The sequence below is a fragment of the Bemisia tabaci genome, chromosome 5 (genome assembly GCF_918797505.1).
Source record: "Bemisia tabaci chromosome 5, PGI_BMITA_v3".
In the NCBI taxonomy this organism is placed as follows: Eukaryota; Metazoa; Arthropoda; class Insecta; order Hemiptera; family Aleyrodidae; genus Bemisia; species Bemisia tabaci.
In genome coordinates, this window is record NC_092797.1 from 26,863,390 (window position 1) to 26,881,629 (window position 18,240).

The 18,240-nt window shown below is 37.5% G+C and overlaps 1 protein-coding gene across 1 annotated transcript; it reads left to right on the forward strand.

Moving 5' to 3' along the window:
• The first annotated feature begins 35 nt into the window (after window positions 1-35).
• Window positions 36-16,235, forward strand: Oseg5 (intraflagellar transport protein Oseg5). The gene is made up of 15 exons (XM_019052202.2): window positions 36-574; window positions 1,079-1,242; window positions 1,719-1,829; window positions 2,450-2,628; window positions 4,089-4,178; window positions 5,044-5,181; window positions 5,553-5,677; window positions 6,521-6,769; window positions 7,586-7,749; window positions 8,331-8,525; window positions 9,661-9,808; window positions 10,642-10,936; window positions 14,679-14,818; window positions 15,269-15,392; window positions 16,011-16,235. Exons 1-15 carry the CDS (start codon window positions 480-482, stop codon window positions 16,083-16,085), a joined length of 2,292 nt encoding a protein of 763 aa, XP_018907747.2. The 5' UTR covers window positions 36-479; the 3' UTR covers window positions 16,086-16,235.
• The last annotated feature ends 2,005 nt before the right edge of the window (window positions 16,236-18,240 follow it).

Here is an 18,240-nt window from a genome sequence, read left to right on the forward strand (position 1 = left end):
ACAAGACATATCTAAAAGAAAAAAACAAAAATAAATAAATAATTAAACAAGCCTACTCGGAATATATTTTGAGGTACGTTCTACCTCAATTTCGACTTTGTGATGAAAAGCGTTGACAGTTCAAATAATCAAAATGAACATTCATTAAATGAACGAGCAATGCAACAGGTAAGTGATTCAACAATGCGCAGCTGGAGTTTAGAACGAACTGCTCTTTAATTCTGACTGTACATGCTTATTCTAAACAGGTGATGCATCGTGTCGCCATGGAGACCGGGAGTAAACAAGGGCAGGCGTATGCGCACATGCCACTAATGATCTTCTCATGAATGTCTCAATAATATTTTTTGTTCATTCATAAGTAACACAAACATCATATCAAAAGTATTGCTTCGCAAAAGTATATAACTTCGATTGTGAAGGGATATAATTCATGCTCGTAATGTAAAATTAATTCCCTTCGAATCTTCTCTAAGAGAATGAAATTAAAAGTGCTGCTCAATAGACATTCGGACTATTCAGGACCGTTGGTTGCTGTTGGATGGAGTACATCTGAGGAAGTGTTTTTCTGCAGGTGAGTAGGATTGATTCATCAAGTACTTATGAAGTTGTAATTATGTTTTAATTTTGAGATTTTTTGCGGACAGTTTGAAATTTTGAATGAATTACCTGTATTTCGTGTCACTCAGTCCATGTAATAAAATCACACTTATAAGTACATATTTAATTTTTGTTTATCCTTCGGAATGTTCTTCAAATAACCTATCTTTACGTTGTGCCCGAATTATTTCTGCTCCTTGCGTTGATTTATAAAGCCCTAGCAGCATAATTCGTTTTTGAAAATTAATATTCGTTTATTTGTTCATACAGTTGATACAGCGGAGAAGCGGAGATGTTAATTTGTCGCTAAGTAGGTCAGAATATAAAATATTATATATTTTCTACATTAAGTAATATTTTCAATGCTTGTTATTGTATACCTATCGTATTATTAGAATAGATATCTATATTTTGAAAAAACTCACAAAAAATGCTAGGTATAGTTTTCTATTTATTTGTTTTGCTTTTTACTTTCCAGCGATGAACACGTTCTTCTCAAGTGGAATCTTTCTAACAAAGAGACTGGAAAGGTTTGTGAATTTAAAAATGATGTCCGTCCAACCGGCTTCCACGCATTTTCTAAAGCTCAAACGTCGAACAAGAAGGTTGGTCTTGAGCAAATTTTACTCACTTGTGCGGACGGTAATTTGAAGTTTCTCTCTATCTTAAGAATACCATACATTTTTGAACCAAGGGCAGTGAAATACTTCATATTTTTTATGGCTGTGCTTCATTAATTCCTCTGAGGTTGTAAATCAAAATCTAGTCCTAGATTACCGAGGAATGCCAAGTTTACCAGAATTTATTGAATAATAGTAGGTACATGGAAGATAAACATCAAGAGTTTGAAACATATTTTAGAAAATTAATAATTAACAGTCAGCAGGAATGGGTAGTTTTCTTCACATGCAACTCGAAGGGGTTTAGGAGGATTGAATTATTTCATTTATTTATTTTTTTTTTCATTATTAAATCCAAATTCACTGATTCAGTTTTAGTTGAGTTCATGAATATTTACATTTTTTCAAAAACCGCTCTTATGTGCCTTACTTATCCTAGAAGCCGCTCTAAATGATGTGCTTTTGAAATTTCTGTATACTTGTTTTGTTTTCGAGCAGGGAAGTTTCTTTTATTGGGTCGAAATGGCCGCTTTGAAAAATCAGTTACGGCTCACGACGGTGCTATCCTTGCCGGTCTGTGGAACCACGATGGAACGGGATTTTTAACAGGTTCGTCCCTTGAAACTATCGCAGAAGTTTTACTTGCGTACAATCTTTAGTATTATTGTACGTTGAAATCGATTTTGTCTTATTATATTAATTTAATCTTATATTATAATTGTGTGTTAGCATATGTTATGATACATTTATCATCCAACCTAACTTGAACTCACACACTCGCCGAATCATTTTCAAATAATTTACATTTTAGAGTAAATGAAGCTTAAATTAGTTTGTGTCTTTGTAAATCATATAAGGGACTTGGGAACCAAGGCGCATAAGTGCAGTTTTTGCTATTTCGAGAAATACGTGTTTGAAGTTTTGAAATTGCATGGATCTTTATGGCGGTAAGAAAGTTCGAACTGAGTTTTTGATGCTCAAAAATTGTAATTTGGGAGCGAATTTTTCACAGAATATACGTTCGGACTAGTTTTACTTGAAATCATTGGTATGTCGATTATTTTAAAAACTGCATTTATGCGCCTTGTCCTCCAAGCCCCTCATAAATTTTTGCCTCTGTAATTCTCTTCTTTTCTTTAGTTTTTTTTTATGGGACGACCAGTATTGAAAATTATTTTTAGAAAATTGATTGTGTAAAATTTAATAATATGCTTTTTCTACCTATTCAGCTGGCCAAGATGGTAACTTGAAAACATGGTCACCCTCTGGTCTGCTAAGAGCAACGATTCTTCAGGGTGGGCTTCCTGTATTGAGCGCTGCATGGGGCCCTGACTCAAACCAAATTCTTTATACGCAAGGAAAATCCTTGATTATCAAGTCCCTCGTGCCTAACAGTAAGCCAACCAAGGTAAATGCCTATTTTTATCTTTACCTTTTCAAGACGCTCATTCATGTCAATGCTCTGAAGTCCTACACTGAAAAAAATAGTATGCTGCTTTAGCACCTAGGATGTCAAAAATGTGTCTGGTGATCCCAAAATGCTGCCTTAACTGCCCTCGCAGTTAATTTTACATCCTACGAATGCAAATTCAACTACGTGGGCAATCAAGGTGGCATCTTAGGATGACCAGACACATTTTTGACATCCTAGGTGCCGAAACAGCATACAATTTTTTTCGGTGTAATGTGGATTTCGGTTGCTTTAAGCGAGAAATGTCTCAACATTTCCCTTTGAAAATACACTGGAAAAAAAAAAAAATTTTGCCGCCAAGAAGTATTTTTTCTTAAATCAAGAATTTTGCTGCTTAGCATAGGTCCGGATTAAGGGGGTGGCCACATGGGCCGCGGCCCATGGCGGATAATTTTGCACTTTTTTTTAAAAAAAAATCGGATTTTGAAAAAAAAAAAATTACAAACGAGAAAAGGCGACAAAACCTCTCATTTCCTGAGACTATAGTAATTTCTAATTTTGTCGTATTTCAGTGATACAAGAGACAGCACCTTTAATTAGTCGAGTTAAGAGAGAAACCAAACACGCAATTTGGCCTGGACTTAGAGAGAAATGATGACGAGGACTTGAGATGAAAAGGTGAAGTCCTCGGCGCGGAGGTCGGCATGTAATACATGTTAGCGCCTACAAGACTGCACGAATACTTCACGCATTGCATCAAACGTGAAACGCTTAGCACCCACAAGACTGCGTGAATACTTCACGCATTGCGTCAAACACGGTGCGTTCAGCAGCGGTCGGCGTGAAACGCATAGCGCCTACAAGACAGTCGGAATACTTCACGCATTGCGCCAAGCACGGTGCAGGCTGCGCGGCGCGACGGCGCGACGGCGCGGCGGAAGTTAAAATCATTAAACTACATTTATGTTTGTTCTTTCATAATTTGTTCGTTCTGAATGGAAGACCTTGTCCACACAGAGATATAAGTAAATCCGGCCCTGCTGCTTAGTATAAACTACTTTCTCGCTTAACCCGACTATTATATATCATGTATCAAGAAACATTCAGCTTAAATCAAGATAAAAAAATTCTTGGCGGCAAACTAAAGAATCATTATGCTTGAGCCAAGCACCTTTTTTTCAGTGTATTCGACATTTTAAATCAGTTTTGTTTCACTTGACTGAACAGATAGTTATGATGACCATTCATAATTTTGACTGCATTTGCTGAAGAACAGTAAAATGTCCCTCAATTATTTCTTTGTTGATGCCGTCTTCGATGTCATCGTGAATTGTGAAATTGAAATCCGCTCTTCGATATTGAATGGTTTTAACTACTTATCAGACATTCATAAAATCTACTATACGATAATCTACTTATTATATAAGTCTTATTTGCTTGTTGTATCTTATTCACAGTGGAAAGCGCATGATGGATTAATTTTAAAAGTTTCTTGGAGCTCCGTGAACAGTTTAATTGTATCAGGGGGTGAAGATTGTAAATACAAGGTAAATTTGTTTATATATTTTGAGTGTTCTATAGCATTGAACTTACATAAAATAGATCTGAATACACACACTCATTAAAACAAGTTTTTTTGGGGGGGGGGGGGCGCCAATAGACGAAAAAAGGCGTATAAAATTTTGCAAACATCTTTTTAGACAGCTGTGTCCTGCCTTTTTAATTAAGGACTGCACGTGGTTATTTGTATGTAGAATCACGCCTGTAATGAAAATCTCCATATGATAGTAAAATTTGGTAACATGAAAGGTGTGTAGTAACATTCAAAATTGTTTTTGATGCATAGGGCATACGTCTAAATTGCATCTCTATTTGTCAGTCAGGTAAAATTGGGAGAATTGTAATCAACGTTTACATGACGAGTCGCCGTGGGTTTGTATTCTGTATTCATAAAGTTTCGCAATTTTGCAAAATCACTTTCGCAACAATTTATGGGAAACTTTGCCTCCTTACATCTTTCAAGAAGTTAGATTGAAACTTATAGCTATCCTTGTGAATCATCATATCCGATGATTGATGACAAACTAAGATTAAATATCAATGTCAGTAATAACAAAAAAACAATAGGTCCCTCGTATTTTTTTTGTTCCCTCTTCCCTCCCCTTATATTCTAGGTGGCGGTAGCCACCGCGGCCCAATCCTAAAAAAACTCCCCCTAAAAAATTGACCACCGAAAAAAAAAGAAGAAAAAAAGTTGCAAACGGGTGGCTGCTGCCTAACTAGATGTACACGGAGAAACTCAATCGAGCTCGCCTGCATTATACTTTTACAGTGTTTATTTCCTAATGCATCACGTGATTAATGCTTTTTCCTTGATCACTCTTCAAATAATAATACGTCATTTTCCTGTAGATTTGGGACGTGTACGGACGCCAAATGTTCAGCAGTGTGGTGCAAGATTATCCTGTTATGTCCCTAGCATGGTCTTCCAATGGCGAGGTGTTCGCAGTTGGGTTTCATAACGCAATTCGTTTATGTGATAAAGCAGGAGTAAGTGCTTGATGGTTTTTCTTGTTGATAAATCACGCAGTCTTATACGAACAACGCTTTCAATTTTTTTTCAAAACTTTGCACGTGCTTCCAAATTTTTTACAGTATCCAAGTATATCAACGATATTTTATAGGCACAAGAGCATCCACCGAAGCTATTGAGAAGAATACTTTTTGTGCATTCCAAATTTAAAAGGCCTCTTTGCGAGTCCTTATATCCACAAAAACATGGGTTTGCTTGCACAGTGTCCTATTTTCCCTTTCAACATCATTTACATATACTCCTCTCAGTAATAATCTTCCTTTTTAACCGATTTTTTTTAAATTAATCTTTTTTGTTCTAATTTCTTTGTTGATTTCTTGAAACGCAGTGGAGTCATTACTTTGAGAAACGGGAAGTAGGAAGTATCTATAACATATCTTGGGCCACGGATGGAACTCAACTAGCGGGAGCTTGTGCTAATGGAGACATGTTGGTGGCTCAAATAATTCAAAGGTAAAAGCTGCTTTTTACTCATATGTTAAATTACAGATCAAAGACAGCATTGTCAATTCACAGAAATGTCACAGAAAGAAATTCTCAAGTCACGAAAAGATTAAAGATGGGGAACACATTTAGTGAGAATGAGAGACCTCAAAAAGAACAAAAAAAAGCATAAAAATACAAGATAATGCAGAATAGAGACAAATTTTACTCTTTCCGACTTATAATCAACACTATGGTCCTTTGATAACTGCAAATGTCCCTAAATAGTACAGAATGCAAATTGTTTTTCTGGCTGGTATTATGATTTTTTTATTCCAAGTAAATGAATACATTTTTAAATTTTAATAATTTTAAAATCATTTTTTAAATTTGGCTGGATAGGCTATTAAAGACACAATGAATGATATTAAAATCGAGCTAAAATCCAAATAATAAATATTTGACTTTTAGCTCGATTTTTATGATTCACTATGTCAATGAATAAATGAACATACAAATTACGAGAAAAATTACACTATGTGCCTACTTCCTACAGTATATTTCCATGTAAGTGTAAGGTAAGCTCGATGTTTTACAAGTCGCTGTAGCGCCTGCATTTCAGAGAGTACGCAACAAGTATCTCAACAGTGTATTGTTTGCGGTCCGAATTTATTGAAGGCGTTTCGCAGACCTATCACTGTTCATGAGTAAAATACAAATGTAGGATTTAAGAAGGTATTCCAGCATGCACAAGCTACATTTATCTTTCTCTATGGTCCAAAGCTATTATTGTATTGTATTATAAATGATATTATAAGATTCTACCGGATATATACATACTTTCCCGTCCATGTGATCTCTTATGTTATATAGAAGAGTGGAATGGCTCAACTACGAAGCGGTCACAATAAGCCGAAAAGTGATTAGATTCAAAGATGCAACCCAAGATGTCCCTGAAAAATTAGAGTTTTCTGAACGCGTTGTTTGCATGTCTCTCAACTATGGTTATCTCATCGTCATTACTCTTTCACACTGTCAAATTTACCGGGTTGATCACTTGAATACACCTTTTGCCTTCCAATTGAAAGAGGGGTCTGTCTCGTTGATCCTTCAAGCTAACAGGTAAATCTTATCATCATTATTGATTTTTCCGTTCATTAAGTCGTATATTTACTTTGGACGAAGGGATGGTCAGCGGCAGATTTAGCGTAATTAACTCACATCCATTACCAATCGCCGTATACAAAAAGTTGGTTTATTTCGTTTTCATATGCCAAACTATAGCCTAATATTGTTATCCCGAATGTTTTATTTTAAAATAGTATTAATTAATTTTTAATTCGTATTATTATAATTCGACCTAATTTAGATTGCGTTATATCAGCGGGTTTTTTTTTACTTTTTGATCAGATCCTCCTTATATTCATTTGTATCAGAAGGAGATTTTAGGGCATATTTCATTTCCGTTTGATTTTTTGAAAACATGCTTTAAATGCCGTTAAGAAAAAGCGTTTTAATGAAGAAAAATATTTTTTGGGAAGAAATTTTGAAAAGGAAACATTTATCAGAAAGCTTAAATTTGCACCCTGTAGGTATAGTGATTCATTGAAGCATATGAGGAGACTTGAGGGCCAGTATAGCAGTCAGTTAACTTTCAAATATATTTTTAAAAATCGTCTGTAATTAATTACTAATTGATGACTTAATATTGAAAACAACTGCTTCCTCCAAATCATTCAGTCATGTAATTATATAAGTATCTTTCCTCCTTCAATCATTAGCATACGACTTACTGAAGCACTTATGATGTACTGATGTCTAACATATTCCTCGTAAAAATAATAAGATTGAGAGTTGGGTCAGTTTCCCTTAGGCTGCAGAAAAGAGACGCAATAAAATAATAACAACGATTGTAATGCGGACGTGATTTCTCTACAGGAATTTTCTCTTGGTCGAAAAATCTGTGATAAGTATTTATAGTTATGATGGAAGACTGGTAGCAACTCCAAAGTGGCCAAATGTACAGAACGAGCAACTGAATTCTGCAAACATATCTTTAAGTCCAGAAACTGTAGCAGTTCGCGATCACACTGATGAAAAAAGTAAGCTTCGTTATATCTACATCCTTCGGAAAGAACATAAATTTTATTCTCTGAGAAGTTGAGACTAAAATTCATCTACAATATTCAGAATGAATTTTTACAATTCAATCCTGTGATTCCTGATATAAACCGTTGATTAGGAGCTCCAAGTTACTAATTTTATAAATTTCAAACTACTACCAAAGCAAGTCTTTCAGTAACTGTTGAATCAACTGAATTAACTCTTGCAGTCTTTTTTCATATTCTCACCTTTAATTGTAGCAGGCTGATTCCTCGCCGTCGAGTTTGTCCAATCTCATCGTTTGAAACTCTTGCAATGAAGTGCTAGGGTTGAAAAGACGTTACTCGTGCGCACCAAATTTATTGCGAACGACCTGCGACTACTAAAAGTCCAGTGGAATTACGCCGTTAATTTCCGGATTATTAATTATCAATACACATGGTTTGCTACTTCCTCAGAGAAAATTGATGCTTATGAAAATGATTGATTAACATCCTAATATTTGTTCCTGAAACAACTGTTCTTTTCTTCTTCTTCAAAACAGTCACTGTTTTATAATTACTATGTTTTCAATTTATAGTGATTCATTTGTTAGAGATTGGTTCGACGACAGCAGGAGCCCCTTTGCTTCATAGTGTTGAAGTTACCGACTTAGCTTTAAACCAAGCTGGTTCTCTAACGGATCGACACCTTGCTTTCATCGATAAGAATAGAGACCTTTTCTTGGCGTCAGTAACTGCCAAAGGGAATGTGTCTTACAAAGTTGATAAATTGGGTAAGATTTTTCGGACTTTACCACTATCTTTTAACTGCCGCGTAGAAAAATGAGCTCCCAACAAGTTGATCGAGAAGAGTGTAATTCGATAGGTAGGCTACTACGTTTTCATTGACACAGTTTATTGCTATATTATCGGAGCTTGAAATTGCGATATTTTCCGGATAATTCTAATCATCAAGTGATTCGCAACTTCATGGATACTGATTTTTGGCATTATCAGTGTAAAAAAAGAATTGGAATTTTTTCGAATTCCAACAGCAATTGTAGCCGAAAGAATACATCACGATAAAATTATTTGAAGTCGTTCCAGTATTAATGATCCTCAAAATTTGTTAGCAATAAAGTAGCGAAAAATTCATAACATTATTTGAAAAAATCGAAACTTATCCATTGATAATGCTGTACTGAAAGTGAAGTCTTAATGTTGAATTTTATCTTCAGCCAAATGCTAATTGCCTAAGCACTAGTTTATTGGTGGTTTTTTTTCGTGACGTGTATAATCATCTAATCTGGCCAAAAATATTTAAAAATCGCATAGGTACTGGTGCATTTCGACTTAATGTGCTAAATCTACAACCTCTCAATTCTCACGAAGAAAAGTACATTATCTAAAATAAATTTACGAACATTGTTAGTGTGCTGGTTATTTGATACGCCAAAGGCGTGGAAAATATCATTTGCCCTACAGATTTTTTGGATATTTAAAAAGTACCATGATTTTGAATAGAAATTCTTCCAAGTAGCCAAAGTCGAAGCGTGAAAGCGATTGGATGACCAAATATAAAGTCTCTTAATCATCAGCGGGCTGATTGTTGAAATTGATAGACAAAGCTATAGAAAATTAAGGCATAGGGAGTGTGGAGCGATTCTATCGTTTGAAATGGGTGGTTCCTACAGACTAAAGGGATAAATGATGGATTAAACATAGGGTTTCTCGTGGGTTGCCGTTAGTTAGTCTACCGAACCTACCTCCTACGTCTATTGCAACCACCCGTTTCCACCAATGGGATCCCTCTGTATCCTTCTTGTCTTTTTTGTCTATATCTTTGTCTATTCATTTCAACGATCAATCCGTTGGTCTATAGAACGAATTGATTTTACACTTATTAACGGGATGTGTCTTCAAATCCAGGTCTGATGGTTGAGAGTATTCTTTGGAATAGTGATGTCAACATGTTGTGCGGGATACAAGATACCACTCTCACTGTCTGGTACTTTCCTGCGGTGCTTTTTATTGATCCTCGTTTACTTCGCAGGACTGTGGTCATGAAAGACGCCGGGTATGTTTTTTTGGTAATTACCAAGCTGTTTCAAACACGATGTCATCTTCGACCTCCATAATCTGATGCTCTACATACAGACACTTAACAAAGAGGGGGAGGGGAAGCTTCCCCCAATTTTTTTTGAAATTTTAAAGCATCTGAAATCCAGTCGAGTCAATTTCGCCATGAATAATTGCCAATTATAAGCGTTTCACTTCTTATTTCCTCCATTCCTTCCACCTTTCTTTCTCCCCTTTTCTTCTTCCGATTTTTCGGGTGAACGTGTTGAGAGCTTACATCCAGTGTTCTGCCTTTCCCCTAAAACTTTAGGATCCACCTTGGCCAGAAAGCCTAATTTTTAGGAGCCATCTACTATTTTTTTGAGCCAAATTACATTTTTGCATACGGGCCATGGCGAATGAAATTTTTGCGGAAGGCATGAATGCGGAGTTGCAGTGTACTATATCAGGCCAAACACTATAGGATGTTCTAAAAAAACATGCCATGCAAGTTCAATCTCTCGAATTTTTTAGGCGCCACGACGGTCCAGTTCCTCCACTTTTTAGGCGGCAAGGTCCGATTTTTAGGCGCATTTGGGCCTGGAGCCCGGGAAGGGCAGAACACTACTTACACCTCTACACCTCCCACTTTGGATCCGCATATGGAGCATATATTCTTCATATTTGAGGGAAATTTTACAGAAAGGAAATTTTTAATGTATGTGTCACGTATAGAACGTAAAAGGAAATTAGGCTTCGAGAAATGCAGTCAGGGAGATTTTGGTTCAACTCTCCCATCTGTTCATTTCTCCCGTTAGTCGACTAATAATGGTCCGTTTTTTTTGAACACAGTGAATTCGGTCGGAACCCTCGACTGGAGAGTTTTATCCGGGGGCACATCGGGGTGCGGCGCTACGACGGAGCCCTGGTCTTCAGCGCGGTCACCCCGTTCATCTCGATGCTGCACAGTCACGCGGCCACCGGGAGCTGGGACGACGCCCTGCGACTATGTCGAATCGCCGCCGACGACACCGTCTGGGCATGTCTGGCCACCATGGCCGTCCACGCCCGACAGCTCAACGTCGCGGAAGAGGCCTACGCCGCCATCGATCAGGCCGACAAAGTCTTCTTCCTCCAGTATGTCAAGGTAACGAGCTCCCTTCGCCTCGCCGGAAATTGACGGTTCAGCAAAGAGGAACCAAGAAACATCATCAAACAATTTTGCGTTATATCTGCTGCGGGTCAATTATTGAAATTAATACACGGAGAAAAAAACTTCGTGCATGGGACCCGCAGTTAAGGTTATATGGATCTCTGAAGTTTTCTGATCACACATCCGAAAACTTGAGGTCGAGTTGCCGAAGTTCGGGCCTGACATCGAGGCACTTCGGTATGTATTGGAGTACTTCAGACGTGTGACCCAAACCCTTCGGTCTATATCGAAGTACTTTAGATGTCTGACCCGAACTTCGGCGGCTGTACCTCAAGTTTTTAGATACGTCATCCGAAAACTTCAGAGATCCATATGACCTCAACTTCGGGTCCCATGCACAAAGTTTTATTCTCCGTGTAGACAAAGCTGGAGACAAAGAGGACAGAATGGATATGGAGGGATCGTATTAGTGGAAGCGAGTGGTTGCATTAGATCAAAGAAATAGACTAACCAACGGCAACCTACGACCCATTCAATACGTACGTCAACCAATAGGATTGCTCCATATTCCCTATGTCTTCCTTATCTATTGCTTAGTTTATCAATTTCAATAATCGGCCCGCTCATTTTATGTATCAAACGAAAATGTTAATCTAAAAGGTGATAATTAGAATTTTACTTAAGATACGAGGTCAGCATGAACCCGTGTTTCGATGACGTCGTCAACAGGTGGTCACTGATGTTATAAACAGTTTACCCGCGATGACGTCATTTATGGTTGCCTCGATGACGTCATCAACGGGTGCTTCAAAGACGTCATCAGCCGGGAACAACCGAAAATCTCCATAGCCACTCAACTGTTCTTTAACACTATCCATTCAATGCACAAAGTTAACTCGAAGTTTATTTTTGTGCATCGAGATTCACGGGGGGATGAGATTTCAACCCCATTTTCCACAGTTTTGATTTCAGGTAGCTTATTTCCCTCTCGGTGAGCTTTACCCTTATTTAAATTAAATACTTTAGATTATTTAAATTAGTTATAAATAATTAAAATTGAGGAAGATGACACTGTGTTCTTAAAAGGAAGAGCGCAACTCCTTAAATTATCATAAGTATAGGACACATCACTTCGCACAGAATAGCGGGAGTAGGTGGATCAGACCCACATCTACGTGCCTCTCCCCACCCCAGGCCAGCGGGAATAAAGGATGGAAGAAGAAAAGATAGTGCGACATGGTGATGACACCAGCAAGAGGGCAGTATTTGACGGGGGCGGCATTGACAGGGCGGTAGAGGGGTGGTGATGTGTGGCGCAAAAGACAGATGAAAATAAAAGATGTGATCAATATGGCAGTGGCTATTATATTCTGAGTGATGAACACAAAAACTTCAAACCAACTCCAATTTGCCCTAACAAGACCCTAACGAGACGCTGCTCTAAGAGGGATGTCTGCACCTGTGTTGACTGTAATGAGGATGGTATTTTACTTCAGATCAATAATGAAATGAAAATATATATGGACAGATTTAACGAAAATAAGTCCAACTACATCATTGTGTTATTTTATTGCATTTTTTGTTCCTTCAACCCTTAAATTCCCAATATTATTTTTATACGCGAAGTCCCGCGTAAAGTGTTGCTCGCAATGCCCTTGTAGCACCATTGAAACAATAACACAATATGGAAATAAAGCGAAGGAAAGCAGGCGTGTTGATGACGGCACAGAGATACAACTATTCGTACTTGATGGATGTCTGAGTTGCGTCTGCAAAATTGAAGGCGCGACGGCGCGAGGCGTGAACTCGCAATGCTCTGCTCTACGCTGTCAATGAGGTGCTACTTAGATTCGGGGAAAACATTTAACAAACGAGGCCCGATTACACCTTTCCCGTCTTCGGCTGTGTTGCTCGCAATGCCCTTGTAGCACCATTGAAACAATAACACAAAATGGAAATAATGCGAAGGAAAGGAGGCGTGTTGATGACGGCACAGAGATACAACTATTTGCACTTAATGGATGTCCATGTTGCATCTGCAAAATTGAAGGCGCGATGGCGTGCCGACTATTCGTGCTCGATGGATTATGTGATGAGTCAATGTATGAGTATGTATGTGTACGAGTATTAAAGTTTGCACTACTGTAGTGTATGACATCATAAACCAAGTATTTTAGAGGGCCTTACTTTCGTTATTATTGAATTTTAAAATACTAGGGGGCTGCGCCCCCTGACCGCCTCGCGGCTTAACCCCTCGAAGCGCTTCACACCTTGGGCGTTATGCGTTACGCGTCACTCTTATGGTTTTACATTTTGAAATAAGATTAAGCTGGACTAACCTTATTAATTTTTGCTACTCTGAGAACAACAACGATTTATATATAGACATGCTTCTACAAGACATGCGTCAACTTGTGCCATCTTGAAACTTTAAAAAAAAAAAAAAATTTTATTTCATTCGTTTTGATCATTTTATTTATTTCATGTATTTTTATTACTTGCCACCTTGCTTACTTTTATTTTTGTTCCCATCTGTTTCCTTATAATTAACTTACTCACCCGCTATCCAGCCTCAGTGCATAGCGCATGGTTAAGGCGGTTCACTGCGAGCGCCGTGAGCTCGAGCACTCGAAAACGCGTCTTCTAAATGCACGGATGACTGCCATTTCAGTAAGCTATATACTGATGGTGTCTATCCTTTGGAATGGACAAGGCAGGGGAGGGTCATACATAATCACTATAAGTGATATTCAGTTCACACTGTTGGGTAGTTTTGTGACAAAGTCGTTGATCATACGTGGTGTGCGCAATTATGCGCGTCACTTATCAGAGACAGATTGAAGTAATCGAGTCAAACGGGTGTCTGTTTTTATATGACCTTCCGTTGGACTTATCAAACGACTGTGGAGATTTTCGGAAACATGAATTTTATCCTTACAGCTTTGAATTGAGGCACAGGGTCCAAGCGGCAATGTCAAGGCCTTGAGAGGGCATCCTGTGGGGTTCAACCACAACTACCATACTACTTAATTTCCTCGGGGTGCACCGTTTTTTTCATTTTCTTCTTAATTTTTTGTTTATGTATTTATTGTCTTGTGAAAGCTCTCATTTTTTAGTGTCCGTTAATTTTATACGTGTTCCAAGAGGATGAATCAGATTTTTAGTAATAATTGTCGGAGTGTGATCAATAGGTGTGAATGAGGGTTTTGTTTACCTAAGGACGGAGATAGCTGAAGATACGAGTATACCCATTAGCTATTTTAGTCGACGATGACGCAAAACCGCGATTGATAGGCGGTTAGCATGCAACTAATATTGCTCTTCTGTTATCTGTGTTGCATATGCAAAATATTTCAGGCGCACTAATATACGTTAACAGCAAGGCGCGGCGTGCCAGATCGCTGATAGAACGACTTTTATTCGTCTACACTTAAAGTTTGGCTTTTAACTAGTGTTTTTTTTCTTAGTAAAATCAGTATTTTATTTCATGCCACTAATTTAAAAATATCGCTTGGAAAGATTTTCATTTCACAAATAAAATTCGCTGAATCACTTAAATAATTTATGAAGGGGCATGAAACAACAGTATTAAACTGGTAAAATATGCTGGTATCATTCATCGTACAAACATTTACAAACTTGACAATACTCTACTGTAGCGAATAAAGTTTACCTCAAACTGTGACTTTTTACCTACGTGGCTCACGCTCTCTAACCTTCTTAATTTGAATTTCAGAGTATACCGAACCAAACTGTGCAACTCTCCGAGATGACTTTACTGAGCGGAAATTCACAAGAGGCAGAAGCGATCCTGCTGCAAAATGGATTTGTTTTTCGAGCTGTGCTAATGAATATACAAATTTATAATTGGAATAGGTATGCTCTCTTTTACCTCATAGAAAAAGTGGTTTCGATAAAAAATCAGTGAAAATAAAATTGTAATCACTTATCCATGCATTTCCTCCAAGAATGCAACTTTGTAATTAGTCATCACCTTGCATTCACAAGTGTTTACTTAAAGGTTAAAAATTATGTGCCCTATAATTATTTTTCCAAATATCGTATGTTATTCACTGACAAAATATTAAGCGTAAAGTAATGGAAATAAAAATTCAGATATAACACACCTGACCATGCATGCTTTAAACTTATGCCGCCCAAATTGCCTCATTGTGAATAAACGGAAGTTTTCTTTGTAACTTAAACAGAATGTATTTAGGTACATCTTTGCGTTAATCGTACCTAAGTTTTTACTGATAAAATTTGTTAAGAAATTTTACTAATTATAAGACAATTCTTATTTAAATTATATTATTTGTTTTCCAGAGCCTTAGAATTAGGATCTAAACACAAAAATCATTTAGAACTTGTGCTTTGGTTTAGAGGCCAGTACCTAAAAAGTTTTGATAAGGAAGAAACAAATGGAGCTTTCTTAAAGTACAACCTGGAGGTTAGTATAACATCCTATTCACTATGTATATTTCTCATATTTTCTTTTCCCCCTGTTGAAACTGACAATTAATACTTAATTACTTTATTTTTATGGCATGAACTGTTCTTGAAAAAGTTTTCAGAGAGAAAGTGTAAAACAAAGAGGGACACCTACATTCAATGATAAACGTGTATTTGGGTGAGAGATACTTTCCTTTCATCCATCTCTTTGACATTTTTGAGTACTAGTGAAGAGCTTTTAGTTTCATACTCTGGTTAGTTAGGTATTTTAATTTACGACGATCAGCAACCAGGATTATAAAATTTGTCTGAAGTAAATATTTTAACACGGGTGAAGAAATACAGAACTGAAACCGGAAACTAAAATGGAATATTATTGTGGAAAAGAGACTTATCAAATATCATCAAGGGTTACGGGGCCCTAAACACGCGTTAGTCCTCTGAAGCTGAGAGGTGGTCTATGTTTGCAATCCGTAACGATGGTGTTTTTTATTTATTAGTTCATTTTGTCACCAGAAAAGCCGCTAATTTTAGAACATCACAGGCGCTGCATATGCGCCAGACCCTTTTCCACGGTATACGTACAAAACGTTAAGTTGCTTCATTTTTTTTTCAGGATTATGAAATTACGGACGAGAAAATAAAACAGCTCATGGCCATAGAATTTGACAAGGAGAGGAAATCTGTGTAATGTATTAGTGTAAGCTGTTTTAAAAAATTGAGACTTCATTATGAGTTGCAAAAAAATGGGGTGTCATGATAGTTTTGGAGTGAATTGTATTTTTTTAATTGAAATAAAATTCAAAATAAAGCCAAAATTATGTTGTCAATTATTAAACAAACTTTTCTCCTCTGCTTTTGACCTGATTATTTGTATTTTTCTTTTTCTTTAAATTTACGAGGCCAAAAAAAAAAAAAAAAAAAAAAAAAAAAAAAAAAAAAAAAAAAAAACTTTTTCTAAGGCAAAATGATCCTGATATTTTTGACATGATGTTTTGATAGCTTCTATAAATTTTAAGAATTTCTTAGGTGATTTCAAGAAGTTTTCTTGATCGATAGAGAATCTTAAAGTGAAATAATCCCTCCGTGTCATTACCTTTCAACTTTCGCAAACATTTCAGAATAGAGGTGGGCTTGTTTGCACTCGTGCGTTCTCATATGAAAATTATGAGAGAAAAGGAAGATAGCTGCCGTGCCAAGGAAAAACGCCGTGTGAGCCTTTAGACGTCGCCAGATTTTCATGAACGAAAGACCGATTTTACCGGAAAATTTTTCAATATTTCTCTTCAAAATTTTCAGAAAGTTATATCGCAATTTGACTTAAAACACCCGAAAATTTCAAGGAAATACACGAATAACTTTCCTCAGAGACACGTGTTTAACTTTGGCAACTCTCGAATGTTCATACGGCGTTTTTCCTTGGCATGGCAGATAAGAAGTGGTAGAGGGAAAACTATCACCTCCCCTTCCGCACGTTGACTGCTTCCGTGCCTTCATAAAACCATGACAACCTCAACCGACCATTCGTCAATACCCTCCCGAGCGTACGCGCCCAAATATGCTAATAATCCCCGACAAAACAACGGGGTAAAAACAAGGGTGAGCCAGTCAATCTTCCCCCGATTGAAATTTATCTTAATCTCCACCCTATCCGTTCCGAAATCCCACCCGCGCCTACCCGCCTACGCAAGTATCGACACCGGCGTAAATGCGTCGCGGCATGGCAGTAGTCGTGGGGCAGGTGGTCCGGTGGGGTGAAACATGATCGCAGCCAGGGCGGCCGTTGTTCGCCGCACCATGGTTCGTCGTCTGGATTCAGCTTCAGAAGAAATCATAATTTCGTTTTTTTCTCTCTTCTTCATTTCTGTCACCAAATAGGCAAACTGACACTTGGGAGTAGCAATGGAGGTATTTACTATATTTTTTACTTTCCATTTTGTGAAAGTTATTCATAAATAATGCTCTTTTAACAATCTCCAGTAAAATTAGTTTGCCTCCATTTTATATGAGATTGGCAAAAAGGGGCAGACAAGATCTGCAATAGTTGTATTTTTACAGACTAACCATGAGCTTGGTACCTCGCAGATAGTTAGAATAGAGTCGATTGATAAGTTGCGCACGTTTTCCTTGTTTTTACTGGAGCATTGGTGGTTTCGTGTTGGCAGTTACACCATTGAATAATCTCAACAGGAATTTCATATAAAAATGTCGGTTAAATGATTTCATCCACCTATTTTCGCAATGAGTTGAAAGGAATTCCCCCAGTGGCAATCCCTGAAGATGATGCGAGGAAATCATATTTTTACTAAAAAATAACAGAAAAATACCACTTGTATCATTGAACTTATTTATCAAGTGATCATCATCAATGAAAATTTCTACCTCAACGCGAACATTAATTTGAAAGTCTGCCAACCATTCACAATAAGCAAAACTTCTACACTGAAAAAAAAGTAGCTTGGATCAAGCATGATAATTCTTGAATTTGCCGCCAAGAATTTTCTTTATCTTGCGCTTTAAGCTTGACTTGTTCTTGATTCAAGAAAAATAATGCTTGGGTTAAGCAAAAAAGTAGCTCATATTAACCAGCAAAATTCTTGATTTAAGAGGAAATACTTCTTGGCGGCAAATTTAAGATTCTTTTTTATTCCAGTGTACGCTTCAAAAAAGGCGCCCCCACCAAATGACTCCTAAGAAATTAGGTTTGCTCACAAACTCGCAGTAATTTTTTCTGCAAATCGATGATTGCCAACCTAATCCGAGTCGCGTACCTTTGTGCGGCGTGGCGCGACGTTGTCATCACCTGGCGCGGTCCACTTCCTCCGGCGCGGCGCGCCGTCGGCGTC

Coding starts and splice junctions, on each gene's coding strand:
- Oseg5 (XM_019052202.2), top strand. CDS start 480: ATGAAATTAAAAGTGCTGCTCAATAGACATTCGGACTATTCAGGACCG. Junction 5,182..5,552: donor GTTTATGTGATAAAGCAGGA/GTAAGTGCTTGA, acceptor CTTGAAACGCAG/TGGAGTCATTACTTTGAGAA. Junction 9,809..10,641: donor GTGGTCATGAAAGACGCCGG/GTATGTTTTTTT, acceptor TTTTGAACACAG/TGAATTCGGTCGGAACCCTC.